This window comes from Asterias rubens, chromosome 15 (assembly GCF_902459465.1).
Source record: "Asterias rubens chromosome 15, eAstRub1.3, whole genome shotgun sequence".
Taxonomy (NCBI): Eukaryota; Metazoa; Echinodermata; class Asteroidea; order Forcipulatida; family Asteriidae; genus Asterias; species Asterias rubens.
In genome coordinates, this window is record NC_047076.1 from 12,170,712 (window position 1) to 12,187,404 (window position 16,693).

Consider the following 16,693-nt stretch of genomic DNA (forward strand, 5'->3'; position numbering starts at 1 on the left):
AAATGGTTTTCAAGAGATTAGGGGAACCCACCCAGCCCCTAAAAGGGAGTCTTCATTTGCATAAACGTGACGTCATGTCGGTAACCCGAGCCGCCGGGCCCCTGGCTGTGTGCATATAGGACGCAGCAACAATAGTGTATTGCTTAGGGAATCAAACACACACTCTGCTTATTAAAAACACCAAAGCTTGAGAGTCCGCCAGTGTTCTAATGATTACGAACGTTCCTGAAGAGGAGTTCAGTTTCAAAACTTAAAAAATGAATTCTGCCTACCTTTAATGACAACAATTTACCTGCTTGATTTACGAAAACAATTAATTTTTTAATATAAACCACATTCTCTTTTCTAAAAGAAAAGTGATTTCTCATCCTAACAAAAACGCACCCTTTCCGGGATCTCTGAAAACCTACAGAGAAGTATGGCTTTGAAAACTGAGCGAAACTGCGGATGTTTTGCCGCGTAAATGATAGGATTCACACAACTGTTACAGGCAAGAATGGTGGCCCCAACGGGATAAAGTCTCCGTCCGTGCTGCTGAAGAACGAGGCTCAACCCGAAGGGAGATATGCAAAGTGTGAAGACACACACCACGAAGAAGAGGTTTTTAGTCACGTCGATTTGGAGTTTGTTCTGGTGCCTCCTTTCCCGACGGGCAGCGGGAGCGGCGTTGGACGCAGTAGGGCCGTCGGTCTCGATCCGTCGGCTTGCTTGGGGAGCCACTGATGCGGTAGGCCCGTCCTCCATGTGCCCGACCGCACGGGCGTGCTTCCGAACATGGCGGAAAACACACACATAGCTCCACAGAATGGCGCTGAATTGAGCCACCATCGCTGTGAAGAAGAACACCAAGTAGTAACCCGGGTTCGATTGTGAGATTATCCAGGTGCAGACGAAGAACTCCGGGTCGAACCCGAGTTTGATGAAGCCGGTACCTGCAGCGGTCAGGAGAACGCTTAGGGGGAACAACCACGAGAAGGCTATTGCTATAGCCGTCCGTCGGGACGTGAAGATTTTACGGTAGACGGTAATCGGCTTTGTAATCAGAATGTACCGGTTCAACGCGACGCAGGTCAGGCAGTTGATGCTGACCGTTAAGCAGGTCAGAACTACGATGGCCGATCCGACGCAGATGGGGTCTGGCAACGGCCACTCACCCCTGAGGAGACTCAAGACTATCAGAGGCAGATCCAGACTAGTCAGGAGATCGGCTACGCTGAGGTTGAGAACGAAGTAATTTGTGGTGTGACGTAGCTTGCGCGATAACAACACAGCTAGAATGACGAGAGCGTTACCGGTCACCCCAAGTATAGCCGTTGTACCGATGACGGCGGCTAGAATCTGCCGTTCAGCGTAACTGTAGTATACATCTGTCGCTGGCACTGTCACGTAGGGTGGGTTGAACTGGTCACTGGAATTCGCATCCATTATTATGTATCTTTTGAATCTTTTGGAATTGCAACAGTTGACCTAGGATGGGTCCATTGAGTCCTAAACGTCTATGGTTACGGAACTTAGATCGTCCTAAGTCCCAAGATTTATCCTGAGTTAGGAAGAGTTTGGTGAAATCAACGGCTGGATAGGTAAACCAAAACGGCGACTGGATGGCACCGAAACAAAAACCTCACTAAAGTAGGATTTGAAACTTTTCACGGTGGAAGTATAGTTAGGTGAGGTGTGCGGGAACACCATGTGTAAATCTCTTTAAGTTGTTTTTGAAAAGAACCGGTGGTTGATAACCCAACGTTTCGATTAGTATGACCTGATCGTCTTCAGGAGGAAGCTGGACTCTGTTTTGGATGTGTTGGTTCTGAAATGAGCCCGTGGTTGATAACCCAAAGTTTCGATCAGTATGCTCTGACCGTCTTCAAGAGAAAGCTAGTCTTTGTTGCTGGATGTGTTGTTTCTGAAATGAACCGGTGGTCGATAACTCAACGTTTCGATCAATGTGCTCTGATTGTCTTCAGGAGAATGCTGGACTTTGTTGCTGGATGTGTTGGTTCTGAAAAGAACCCGTGGTTGATAAAAAGACTCAGATATGCTCCGATCGTCTTCGGGAGAATGCTGAACTCTATTGCTAGATTCTGCTTCTCAATGCAAATGCGTGGAAACTTCGGGATCTGAGATAATTCCAGACCTAGGTCCATGACAGCTTGTCAGAGAATGAGTAACATCACCTCTTCAAAGCAGTTTATAATGTTCCTCTATTTACATCCAGTTGATAGAATCAGACCCGCACAACATGTCAATTTAAGGATATAACATATCCACGCTCTTCTCTGTATGCCAAAAGTCAATGTGCACAACCGGTCCTGTTTGAACATGATGATTATTATAAGGTTGTTCATCGATCCATCAGACAACAAAACTCAATAATATTCCTCTGATAGTCTGAATAAGTAATAAAGTAATGATTCTGTCTCGAAATTTGTATGCTATAGAGGCCCTTATTAAATGCATAATTGAACTGACCAGCCCCGTAATAAATACATGTCCAAAGTTCTCTTGGTGGTTTGTGTCAGGAGATTTTCATTGGTGGAACTTCACTTCGCTTTTTTATATGCTGAATGATATTTATGTTCTCCAAAATGTAGTTGGGTTGTGAATAGACTGGTTCCCTGTTTCGATAGAAACACACACTGGTCTTACATGACCAATTATATCATTGGATAAACGTGCAGTGACGTAAGTTTTGATTTCTGCGTTGTGATTGGTCAGCTGCGAAGTGACGTAGTTTGTCAGTTACATCCGCACCTTTCGATCGTCTGCAGCTGCGTGTGCATGTATAGTAAAATGTAATGTATGTACGCGTGTGAATGGATGTAAGGTCAAGGTCCATTTGTCAGAATCCTGCCAGGTGCTCAACGCCGGTATCTGCCGTTGAACGCGAACCTGGAAGTGTGACGTCAGATGTTCAGGCTAGATTGTGTCAATCTTGCGGCAGATGGGGGCGTGCAGGGAGTGTTATTGAGGAAAGTGTTTGTCAAATATTTGCACACTTATAAATGTTAAAGGTGGGGTCATATATTGGTTATTGTCAACGTTCTGATGATTTGTAAGTAACATTATTATAAAGAGAAATAGTCTACACCATCAACAGCTGCAGCACTTTAAATTTGTTTTATGGTCAATACCTTTTTGCGTATTTAGCACTGACTCAATGACTTTACCTTTAAGGCAATTCCGTTTTGAATTCGTGAAGTACTTGCTTTACTTACAATCTAGCAGCAATTAAATTTGAATGTGAACATAAGTTAATGCCAGAGCTATTAATGGTTCAATCACTAGACGAGCCCGGTTGTTTTAGCAGCAAAGATATGTGTTTATGAAGTTAATAAGCTGGACTTAAAAATAAAAATAAAAAACAAAAAGAAACACGCGCCCACAAACTGCGCCCTCAACGACTAGACTACTGCTTAATGTCAAGAGATGGCGCTACAGTTTCTCTTTGGGAAGTCCAAATGTGTATGCAAAATAATTAATATCTAAGAAAACAGCCTTTGATTAGATGCTCTTCGCAATAGCGCAGCGCCCTCTGTTGATAAATAACATAGTGGCCGGGCCCATTTTTTAAAGGGCTGCTTTCTGTTCAGCTAAACAGAGAGAGCATCCCTTCATAACAAGGTCCTAGCCATTCCATTGCTTGTAATTTAAAAACATTGAATGACTACAATTTGTCTGGTCTTTATGCCTTTCCATAACCATTTGCTCCTCTTTTTGCTATAAATGGATAGCTTTTATATGTGCGTGTTTATGCCTCTGCCGAATGTCCGGTGTATTGCTAATGAAGCTAATGATGGTGAAATAATTTAGCTCTTACCCCAACAAAACGCTCATTAGTAAACACAAAGGAAACTGTATTTATTCATCATTCATGGTAATATTGTCGAAAACGCACGCCTTCGCATTTAATCAGTATAATTGTTGAGTCAGATAAAAGCCTTGAAAAGCTTTTGTGTCCATTTTATCCTTACAAACAAATATTTGCCATAAAAACTACCGTACCCGTTTAACGAGAGACATTTATTGTTTTCATGCGAACTTGTACTTTTATACAAATATCAAGGTTCAAATTGTGCATAAAAATTAAGCTGTGGCTATCTTTTAAAATTTGAAATACGATTCCAGTAATTAACTGCAAGAATCTTGAAGTATTAGTTTTCAGCAAACTCGGGCGGTGCAGGGACTAGAGGGTTAATGACAAAAAACACCCTTGTCACACCATGATCACACGAAGTAATGTGCTTTCAGATGCTTGATTTCAAGACCTCAAATTCTAAATCTGAGGTCTCGAAATCAAATTCGTTGAAAATTACTTCTTTCTCGAAAACTACGTCACTTCAGAGGGAGCTGTTTCTCACAATGTTTTATACTATCAACCTCTCCACATTACTCGTTACCAAGTAAGGTTTTATGCTAATAATTATTTTGAGTAACTATCAATAGTGTCCACTGCCTTTAAGTCATAGTTGTGACATTATTATACAAGTCATATATTTACTAACCATTTCATGTCATTATTCATAAGTATAACTCATACACACAGCATTTTATAACTATAATTATTGTATTCGATATCATGAGGCAAGCGAAACGAGCGCCTGTATTGGTGGATACCGGCGCTGTGTAAGAGTTTGATTATATTATTATTTTACAATTTTTATTTTAGTATATGAAATGCAAGAAGGACGATTTTTTTTTTCTAAATTTCATTTCAAGGCTTCTGAAGCAATCACTGAACAGGGAAAATTTCATCACAACCCCCCAATTGATGCAAAAAAAAAATTGATTATTGCAAAATGAAGATATTTCGCCGTGGGGAAATGAAGCACTCTGAGAGAAGTAGTGTTAAAGGCACTGGACACCTTTGGTAATTGTAAAATTTCAGTCTTCTCACTTGGTGTATCTCAACATTTATGCATAAAATAACAAACCTGTGAAAATTTGAACTCACTGGTTTGGTCTTGAAAGTTGCGAGATAATAATGAAATTAAAAAAAAAACTGAAAAAGTTGTTTGCTTTCAGATGCTTGAAATTCAAATCAAATATGCATAATTTAGTGGAAAATTACTTCTTTCTCGAAAACTACGTTACTTCACAATGAGCAGTTTGTCACAATGTTTTATACTACCAACAACTCTCCATTGCTTGTTACCAAGTAAGTTTTTATGCTGATAATTATTTTGAGTAATTACAAGTAGTGTCCCGTGACTTTGATAATAAAACCCCATTAAAGGAACACGTTGCCTTGGATCGGGCGAGTTGGACTATAAAAATCGTTCTGTAACCGTTTGTTATAAAATGCATATGGTTGGAAAGATGTTTTAAAAGTATAATACAATGATCTACACAAATTTCACTCAAAATTGCGTGGTTTTCCTTTTACTGTGCGAACTAACACGGTCGGCCATAAATATGGGAGTCAAAAATGTGACTCCCATAAATGGCGGACCGTGTTAGTCGACGAGGTAAAAAGAAAACCACGCAAATTGGAGTCATGTTTGTGTAGATCATTGTATTCTTCTTTTACAGCATCTTTCTACCCATATGCATTTTATAACAAACGGTCACTGAACGCTTTTCAAAGACCAACTCGACCGCTCCAGGGCAACGTGTTCCTTTAACCATCGGTTCTTTTCAAAACCAACACTATTCTCAAAAAGGTATCCACATGGGGTTACCGCAATCAAAACTTCTTTATAGACATGAAGCCCTAAAAGCAATCATTTGTACCATTGTTTGAATAACTTAAATTATTGAGCGCGTTGGAGAACTTAATTGCATTCAAAGGAATAAAAAACAAATACCGGCGAGCAGTTAAATTTAATAAATGTTGGACTACAAATTCACTTCTTTTGTTTAAACTGTCACAGTGGTGCTGGCTGCATTATGCAGCTGAAAAGGTTTAAGGTCTGACGTCTTTAGATTTTGTGTGTGAGAAATTACCTCTTTCTCAAAAACTACGTTACTTCAGAGGGAGTCTTAGAATGTGTTATACTATAATATCAACTGCTCTCGATTGCTCGTTACCAAGAAAGTTTTAGGCTAATAACTATTTTTGGTATTTAGTTTGATACCTTTAGTAAGTCAAGTTTTGGGCCATGACATGTATCCCTGCCTGTGGACGGAGATGGATGTATATAATTTACTTGTTGAAGGTTCAGCTTCAATGGTCGTCAAGATATTTTAGGGGGAGGGGATGCTAAAATCATTTTCGTCTCATTTAGAAGAATTTCGTGACATAGTTTTTACTCATTACTCAACAACTTCAGCACCTCAGCAAGTAATATTTTAGGAGCTTTCTAATGTATTAAACCTGTGGACATTTTGTATTGTGCTGTACAAACCCTTTATGATTAAGCAGTTCTATAAAACCTCGTTCCAGACACATACTGATATTTCGTTGTCGTTACCGAGCATGAGATAGCAAATAGAGGTTTATCAATTTACGGTTGACCATTAACTTTCCCCGTACTCTGCTGATGAGAGAGCACCGTGACGATAAGACTCGGTCGAATTAATGCCGCCAACATCAAGATTACTGTTTGACGTTCGTCAACATAGACCCCTTGTCTATTATATAAAGCTTGTGTCAAGAAGTTCACTACCCTTAGCATGAGTCAATCACTCTTTAAACAATATTTATGTTGGAAACATTGACGGTAGTTGACGGGACAACGATTGGGTGAAAGCAACCAAAAGTCGTCAAGTTTGGCGTGTCTGAATTTTGACGAAAATAACTTGGAAAAGAAATGGCAGTTGGGTTATTGCTGTTGCTGATGATGCGATGTTGCTGTGGTTGTGGTGTTGTTGCTGTTAATGTTGCTGCTGTTGCTGCTGTTGCTGCTGTTGCTGCTGTTGCTGCTGTTGCTGCTGCTGCGGCTGCGGCTGCGGCTGCGGCGGCGGCGGCGGCGGCGGCTGCTGCTGCTGCTGCTGCTGCTGCTGCTGCTGCTGCTGCTGCTGCTGCTGCTGCTGCTGCTGCTGCTGCTGCTGCTGCTGCTGCTGCTGTTGTTGTTGTTGTTGTTGTTGTTGTTGTTGTTGTTGTTGTTGTTGTTGTTGTTGTTGTTGTTGTTGTTACGAGCCAAACTACCATGTCATATCTCTGTGACTTGTGTCCTAATCGTTTCTGCTCAGCAGACAATTGTTCAGCAACGCTTAAGCAGCTCTACAAAATTAGGCCAAGGGTGTACGATCATGGTCAATATAAAACATGGAAATATTAAAACATGTTAGCATGTGCTGACAGCGGCACTCACTACAGTGCTTTAAAGGAACACTTTGCCTTGGATCGGTCGAGTTGGTCTTTGAAAAGCGTTTGTTATAAAATGTATATGGTAGAAAGATGCTGTAAAAGTAGAATACAATGATCCACACAAACATGCCTCGAAATTGTACGGTTTTCCTTTTACCTCGTCGACTAACACAGTCGGCCATTATGGGAGTTAAATTGTTGACTCCCATAAATGGCCGACCGTGTTAGTTCGCACAGTAAAAGGAAAACCACGCAATTTCGAGGCAAACTTGTGTGGATAATTGTATTCTACTTTTAAAACATCTTTACAACCATATGCATTTTATAACAAACGGTTAAAAACGCTTTTTTTATAGACCAACTCGTCCGATCCAAGGCAACGTGTTTCTTTAATAAGTGTTCAATAACTTGCGCTGCGTTGATTCAATGTTTGCATTACCTTATACCATTTCTAGACGTAGCCCACCTTTATCAAATGAAACGTGTCTGGAAAATGTTTATGCGAATGTAGTGATTTGTTCAATAAAACGTCATCATTTAGATGATTGTTTCCACCAGGACATACTAACATTAATAACCAAAACACACACACACCCCCACATACAAATTTATCTCTGTTTTCAGATGCTGCCCCACGAATAGACCCCTTGTAAACTGGCTGCCATATTTGGGGGTGTCAATCAGAAAGAGAAATTTTAAATGGTGTTTGAAAGGCACTTGACACTATTGGTAAATGTCAAAGACTAGCCTTCACAGTTGGTGTATGTCAACGTATGCATAAAATAACAAACCTGTGAAGTTTGGAGCTCAATCGGTCATCAAACTTGCGAGATAATACTGAAAGAAAAAACACCCTTGTCACACGAAGTTGTGTGCGTTATGGTTGATTTCGAGACCACAAGTGCACCAAAAAGTTGTAATTTCCAAGGGTTCGGGAGGTAGGCACTCTTACATTGCTTAGTACACATCGGCGTTAGGGTATAACTAAAAAAACTTTATCCCTGATTTGACAAGAAAACTAACATATATTAAAATTGCTGAGCATTTAATTTCGAAGTTAATTGAACAACTTTGCGTTCACCTTTTGTGAACAATTCAACAGCTTTGCAGCTTGTGACCTACATAGCAGCTTTAATTCATAATCAAACCACACGTTTTCTTTTGTAAATAACACAGTTGAAGGACGCAGAGCTAGAGCTACAGCCTTCGTACCTTTATTTAATAACTGTCCTTAATTGTGCGCTCAGGTTAACAAAATGGAGTGAACGCGTGTACATGTATGTTTCGCCAGGTGACTGTACACGTACCTTAGTTTTCCATTGCACACAAAGTCTCATAGGCCCTTTTCGAATCCACGGCATCGGCTTTGGGTTCGGCTTCAGACTCCGTTCTCTTGTCTGAAGCCCTGAGCACGTACGTAAAACACGCGCAGCTGAGTCAAAACAACCGCGGGACCAAGCTAGCCTGAGCCGAGAAGCCGAAGCCGTCGTTTCGAAAAGGGCCATAGGCCTAGAGCTAGTTCGAGTTGGCTATTTAAGTCGACCCGTGATTGACTACTGATTAGCAAGGTACACAGTACGCAGTACGCAGTACGCATTACGCAGTACGCATTACGCAGTACGCATTACGCAGTACACAGTGACGCACTCCGACTCATTTGGAAGTCTACAGTCAACCTTCCGCCTTTTCGCTATACTAGGGAGGTTTAGCTGCACGTTCCGCGTGAACGTGAACGTGGGAGTCGAACTGAAATTGTGTCATTAAAATCTGACGTTTTTAGCATACGTGAAGTTACAAATTTTAACGTCAGGAACGTACGTGCGCGCAAACGTCATACGTCAGCATGCAATAAGCACAAAGTGGCGACGTCAACCAGAAACAACACATACATTTTGTGATATTCACGTTTACGTTTGCGCGTAATACACATGTTAGAATTGAATATGCGGTTGGATTCAGTGAAGGAACCATGGGCTCGAGTCTGGTTCCGAATGGTCGACCAGCCTGGGTTCGAGTCAAAACTGTCAACCCCTAGTTAAACATGGTGCACACTCGAACTTGCTCATAGCAGCTTTGTTTCAACAGGCATTAATATTGAAGTGTTTTACTTTGCTTTTACAGCGCGCCTGATCTATATTCTAAGAGACATTGAAAAGTGACACGACAAACCACTGCAAGGTTTCACAATATTACTATAAAATACTATAAAATCACAGTTTGTGCAATTCATAATTATATACAAATGAAAGAGTATTAAAAACACGTTAGCACTGTTTTAAATGCACTGGACATTGTTGGTAATTACTCAAAATAACTGTTAACATAAAAACTGATTTGTCAACCGATTTGTCAACGATCAATGTTGATAGTAAAAAACGTTGTGAGAAACGGTTCCCTGGTAGTTAACGCGAAAGAAGTAATTTCTTCCACTGAGATATTTGAAATTGATTTCGAGACCTCAGAATTAGATTTTGAGGTCTCAAAATCAAGCATCCGAAAGCACACAACTTCGTGTGACAAGGGTGTTTTTTTCTTCCATTATTATCTCCGACTTTGACGACCAGTTGAGTTCAAATTTTCATAGGTTTGTTATTTTGTGCATATGTTGATGAGATACACCAAGTGAGAAGACTGGTCTTTGACAATTACCAAAGGTGTCCAGTGCCTTTAAAGTAAGGTTAAGAGACTTGTTATTTTCCGCGTAAAGTTTAATAGTGCATCTCATAGCTAAAGAAAGGCACTGGTCACGTTTTGAAATGGTCAAAGACCAGTATTCTTATCCCAACATACAAATACAATAACAAATCTGTGAAAATTTTGGTTGAACTGGTTATTGAAGTTGCCAACAGATAGTTGAAGAAAAACCACATTTGGTGCCAAGTGTGCTTTTAGATGCCTGCGCAAGGCTTTAGGCGGATAAAGTCTTGCTCAGACTCAAATACTATTTGAAACTCAAATAGTTTTTGAGACTCATACTATTTGAGACTCAAATACTATTTGAGACTCAAATACTATTTGAGACTCAAATACTATTTGATTGAGAAATTACCTCTTTCTCCAAAATTTCCGTCACTTCAGAGGGAGCTGTTTCTCACAATGTTTTATACTATCAACAGCTTTCCATTGCTCGTAAATAACGGTTCATACTTCCTACGAAGTTATTTTATGCTAATGATAGGATACACCAAGTGAGAAGACTTGTCTTTAACAATTCCCAAACGTGTACCTTCCCTTTAACCGAAAAGGTAATTCAGTCGTTAAATGTGGTCGTACTGGTGTATCAAAGAATATCAAATAAATGTGTAGACCTACATTAGATTTAAAGTTGGAAAATGAGTGCATCACAAAACTTAATTTGACATGGTGCCTACCTTAAAGGTGACTTTACTGAAGTTATACAACAAACAATGGAGATGTTAAAAATTGTAACTTTCTACTGTGTTTTAACTGAGGTCGTGCTGGTGGTTGTTGATCGGTACTTCTGACTCGTCCCACCTCTCGGTATCTTTCTGCACCGTACCATATACCCGAACGCCTCCTTGAAATCAGGATGCGAAGTCGCGTAGATGATAGGGTTGATACAGCTATTGCAGAACAGAATCATGCCACCCCATGGCGTCAGCCGATAGCTCCAATCTGCTGATACTATGATGACGGTGAAATACGGCGTCAAGCAGACAACGTACGCCAGCACGATGTAGAGTAAGTTCTTGGTGACCGCGAGCTGACGTTTCCATAGCTTGCGCTTCATCGCCCGGTGCCCGCTCGTCCCACTCACCTTTGCCGAGACGGATGAGGGCTCGGAAGGGGTGTCTGCCCGCGCCATCTTGCGTGACGTCTCCCGGACGTAGCAGAATATACAAAAGTAACTTAGCACGATCAGAATCAGTTGGATGGGATAATAGGCTGCTGTTATGAGAATGTTAAAGTAGAATGAGTACAGGTTGTCCCGGTCCCATGTACATGTACTGTAGAGTTTTTCGTAACCGAGTTCTCCGAAGTCTGTAAGGACGGGGGTTAGGGCACAGCAGACGGGGATGCACCAGGCGAACATGACCATCCCAGCGAGCTTACGTTTGGAGTAGACACGACGAGTTGTTAGACGCGACTTGGTGATACCAATCCAGCGGTTGATGGCGATTAGAGAAAGGCTGTTCACACTGCCCCCAAATGTGATTATGGTGACAAACCCAACCATTTGGCAGAGCCAGGGAGCCTCCGGGATGGGCCAGGAGTCACCTCCAAGGAGGGCCACGGCCTGCCACGGCATGACCATACTCGTCAACATGTCGCAGACGGCCAAGTTCACCACAAACACATTAGTGGTTGTCCGTAGTTTCTTAGACAACGCCACAGCGACGATGACGAAACAGTTTCCGATTGTTCCGATGAGCGTCGCGACGATGAACAACGCAGCGATGATCTGTCGCTCGTAGAAATTCTGGTACACGACGATTCTTTCATCATAATCTTCGTCGTAGTAATCGTCCTGTTCACTATCAGGTATCCATGAATTGGTGAAGTTCTCCATCTCTCCTAAAGTCGATCCTGGATTCACAGAAATCGTTGGATGCAGAAATTGGTGTAGCCCTTTTAGCTCAACATCCAGCAACTACCTCCCTGTCTCCTAACGTTGCCTCGAGCAAGCTAGTCGAAACGTTGAGACCAACCCAAGAACTGACTCCGCGGTAGTGCAGTTAATTACGATCCATAGGCTATAGTAGTAGTCCCAGCCTATTTTCTATACCATCCGCCAGAGTAATGTTAAAAAGCAGGAAAGTTCTTTTCAGAACTGAGAAGTCTGCCGAGTTCCGAAAATCTACTCCACTGTAGTAGAATAGAAGCAAGACAGTTCTCTAAATAACAACATCTACCTGGCAAGTATATACACGTACACACATGGTGTTACCGCAAACAAAAAATTATTGATCCTCACCATGCAATGCCTCAAATCCAACAACAAATTTCCCAGTCAGAACTTTATAGCGTTTCACCGAGTGTCAAACTTTGAAGAGTGGTCCGATTTGTCAGTCTACGGACGCGAATGCAGAAAGTGGTGTAGCCTTTTTGTTTTATATCCAGCAACTCTCTCCTGACGCATACATTTGTGTAGACTTTTCTTTTTTTTATATCCACTCTCTCATGTTCAGAACTTCATGAGAGAATTTCACTGATCGTCAAACTTTGAAGAGTGGTCCCAGTTTGTTGTATTAACACCGATGTCGTGAATGGAGAATGTGGTGTAGACTGTCCTATTTGATTTCCGGCAATGGTTTCTCTGTTCAGTACTTCATGACAGCATTTTCATTGAATGTAAAGCTTTGAAGAACGCTCGGGTTTATTATTAGATTGCCTTTTTTGAGCCCAACACATAGATTAGACTACTGGTTGGAAAAAGTGTCTATCGAGTTACGAATGATCCAAAACATAATGCTTTCACCTAATTCCTGGCCTGTTTCCAGTCTCTTCTACAGCTACCTGAAGATCACTTTCCACGAACTAAAGTTGCTTGCTCCAGGTCCCTATATAAAAGGGAGTTGTTGATTGACGTACACTTCACTACAGCGCGGGAAAGAAAACCCTTCTTAATTCCACGGTCTACAACGTCATCTCCACGTGATCTCCACAAAAAAAACCTTGACCGACGAATTGGTTGTCGATAAAGAAATTCGAGTCCTATCACCGATAACAACATAAACATTGGCATACCTCCCTGGAGATGTGATGTTCATGGGTATTAACACTCATATCAGCAAATCAGTCTAATCCCTTATAACGTAGTCAGGCATCTGCAATTAAACCCATTGAAGTGTCTGTTCATGTAGCCTACAGAGCATAAGTTTAATGTAATACCAACAGCGTATTCTCACTCTCGCTGACAGTGCAAAAACTGTAAAACACACAGCGTCCGTCTACCTGATGAAAAATTTATATCTCTTTCAATATTTTTTCCCGCCTATGCAGCAAGTGCACGCTTTATATTTTATTGATTGTTCAATCACGGCAGTTTACAAGCCTCGGCGAGGTAAAACTGTATCGTCCTTGTTGTCATCTTTTGCGCACACTCGGGTAGGCGGTGCTGTAATACTGGTGGTAAAATTACACGCTGTCCAATTAGGATTCCTTGTGATGGGAAAGCTACTAATATAGCACTCGAGACCAACGGCATTGGTATCTCCAGGCAAACTTAATTGAGGATTGACCATGAGGTACGTAATATGATCCAAAATAAAGCAGGAAAGGAGGAAGTATACCTCATTGGTGGTATTGGTTGCGACGAAGCCTTGAGCGAAACTACAGGTTGCGCTCTATAAGTGCTGTGCGGTTATATTGATGGTGTTTTTTTTGTATAGCGCCCATAGTCCGCCACTCAATGACGCTCGAGGCGCTTCAGTATTTTCCTGTAAGGTATAGACCTTTATCACGGTGTGGTCATCTTGATTTTACTCCATTCCAACTCATTGTAATTGTAACCAAACTGAGGCTGGACGATATAATAGTCTGGTGCCATGCGCAATGAATGTTAGCATTCAGTTGATTGGAAACAGAAACATGACCAAGATGGTGACAGCGTGGTAAAAGTGGAGCTTGAAGTATTATAGGACCAATGTGTTTATCATGTCACCATGTGTGAGGGTTTATAAGTTCCAATATGCGGCCAATCTTTGAACGATTGAAGGCATATACAGCACCATGCATACATTATTACACACATCATTTTATAAAATATCGACATTCGATCAATATCACAGCGGTTTCTGGTGAACCAAACTCAGCAAGAGCAATTCAAATATGAATGATATACAATAGCACCACATACCATTGTTTGTTTGCTTAAAGTTCAACCATAGCGTGTGTTGACAAGTTATGACCAACTTTTGTGGGTCAAATTGGTGTCGTGTTGTATATGTGTACATTCATATAATGTTGAAAAGGGGCATCTCTTGAAAACATAATAACATGTTTTAATATCACAGCGACTTAAAGACATTGGACACTATTGGTAATTGTCAAAGACTAGCCTTCACAGTTGGTGTATCTCAACATATGCATAAAATAACAAACCTGTGAAAATTTGAGCTCAATCGGTCATCAAAGTTGCGAGATAATAATGAAAGGAAAAAACACCCTTGTTTGATTTAGATGGTTGATTTCGAGACCTCAAGTTCTAAACTTGAGGTCTCGACATCAAATTCGTTGAAAATTTTACTTCTTTCTCTAAAACTACGTCACTTCAGAGGGAGCGGTTTCTCACAATGTTTTATTCCACCAACCTCTCCCCATTACTTGTCACCAAGAAAGGTTTTATGCGAATAATTATTTTGAGTAATTACCAATAGTGTCCACTGCCTTTAAGTTAATGATTAAACCGCGTTATCAATATTGTAATAATTTAGGCTTCTCATGTCCTATACAGCGCACATGTCCGTCACTCAGTGACGCTCCTGGCGCTGTAACATACAATATTTCCTGCAAAATGTGGAACTACGTTTTCGATTTATAAGACTTCATCCTTAGATAGCACCATGCAATGTTTTACAAGGTGCTGTGGCGCAATTTGCTGCCGATCGGACCAGGAACACCAGGGCAAACCCCTTCCCTTTTCGAAAGAGCACTGTGGGCTCTCCTACATGCGCTTAACGGCTTAACGTCCCATCAGAAGGACGAAGCAATGGTTAAGTGTCTTGCTTAAGGACAAACGTGTCACGGCTGGGGATTCGAACCCATATTACAGTTTTCTAACAGCTGCAGTCCATCCAGGAAACATACAAAATATAACGAGTCTCTTACCTCACGTTAAACATGGTAAAAATGAGTTTTTCTCCAGAACACTCCAAGCCAATTTTCTGAAAAACGTGGGGTCAAACAAGCCCGCGCGACAAAGGAATCGTGACGTCAGTGGCGGCTATTTGGTGTGGAAATGCCAAAGCTGGAGAACTGTGTTCAAAACCAATAGGGGATAATCGTCACTGGCGTCCAGGGCCATTATAATAGATAAGCCGTTGTTTGACTCTCGGCTGAAAAAGCCGCGCGGCCGGGTGCATTTATGACTCGAGTTATTTATTACTAAATGCAAATTTTGAGAGTAAAATGGTTATTAACCGGTATCTGCGATGTCTATTTGGCCATAAAAAGGTAACAGTTGACATATTGAGATCATCCTTTATTGGCTCTTTAAGGACTTCTATCCCGAGTTATGTGAACAAAAATATCGGGAAAGAACAGAGTAATATAGTGCATAATACACATCAGTGTCGGGATAATAAAATATATACATCAGGCTTAATTAAGAGGCAGTGTAATCTTTTTGATAGCTGTCAAAGCCCGGTATCCTCACTTGGTGTGTTGTATCCCAACATATGCATTTAAAATAACAACTCTGTGAAGATTGGGACTCTGTGATACTATTTGGACTTTGTGATATTATTGGTCATCGAAGTTGCATGAAAATGATGTACGAAAAACACATTGAAAAACACATTGTCGCATAACATAGTGCGCAGAAATGGTTCAGGCCTGAAGCCTTTCTCTTTCAAATTTGTGGCTGGAAAATTACCTCTTTCTCTAAAACCACGTTACTTCTTCCAAAGGGTAGTTTCTCACACAATGTTTCAAAATATAAACAGCTCTCCAGTGTACTCTTTACAAATTAGTAAGACTTTATGGCCGTTAACTTGTGTATAGTAATTACCCGAAATAATAGATGGTAAATTTGCATCGGGGACAAAGAGTATTATTTTGTTGGTTTTACCCAATATTATCTATCCCCGATGCATCGTGTTTCCCTCTACTTAGAATTATTCTTCCAGCTAGGACCTAATAATTCGCTCCGGGTTTTTGGTGATATTTAAAAAACGCAACCACCTTTTGAAATAAAATTTCACAAGTTTATTTGTATTGTAAAAGGCGACATCTACCTGATTGGAATAAAACGATCGAACGGTTCAAAAACTTTGCCTTTAAAAATACTGGACACTTTTGGTAATTGTCAAAAACCAGCCTTCTCACTTGGGGTATCTCAACATTATGCATAAAAAACAACGATTGGGCGTCGAAGTTGCGAGATAATAATAGAAGAAAAAACACCCTTGTCACATGAAGTTGTGTGCTTTCAGATGCTTGATTTCGGGCCCTCAAAATCTAATCCTGAGGTCTCGAAATCAAATTTCGTGGATAATTACTTCTTTCTCGAAAACTACGTTACTTCAGAGGGAGCCGTTTCTCACAATGTTTAATACTATCAACCTCTCCCCCATTACTCGTTACCGAGTAAGGTTTATGCCAATAATTGTTTTGAGTAATTGCCTATATTGTCCACTGCCTTTAAGTATACGAGCGCTGCAATAAGTATGCTATTCTTTGCATGGCATCATCGTATAGCTGAATGTGGGTATCTTCTATATGAAACATAAAGCACTACGAATTTTGAAGACGTTACAATGT

The 16,693-nt window shown here is 40.9% G+C and overlaps 2 protein-coding genes across 2 annotated transcripts; both read right to left on the reverse strand.

Moving 5' to 3' along the window:
- Positions 1 to 369: 369 nt before the first annotated feature.
- Positions 370 to 1,425, reverse strand: LOC117300274 (alpha-1A adrenergic receptor-like). Its single transcript, XM_033784008.1, has one exon. It carries the CDS (start codon positions 1,423 to 1,425, stop codon positions 370 to 372), a length of 1,056 nt encoding a protein of 351 aa, XP_033639899.1.
- A 9,212-nt stretch (positions 1,426 to 10,637) lies between these two features.
- Positions 10,638 to 11,780, reverse strand: LOC117300275 (octopamine receptor 1-like). The gene has a single exon (XM_033784009.1). The coding sequence runs from the start codon at positions 11,778 to 11,780 to the stop codon at positions 10,683 to 10,685; it is 1,098 nt and encodes a 365-aa protein (XP_033639900.1). The 3' UTR covers positions 10,638 to 10,682.
- Between the last annotated feature and the right edge of the window lie 4,913 nt (positions 11,781 to 16,693).

Coding starts and splice junctions, on each gene's coding strand:
- LOC117300275 (XM_033784009.1), bottom strand. CDS start 11,780: ATGGAGAACTTCACCAATTCATGGATACCTGATAGTGAACAGGACGAT.
- LOC117300274 (XM_033784008.1), bottom strand. CDS start 1,425: ATGGATGCGAATTCCAGTGACCAGTTCAACCCACCCTACGTGACAGTG.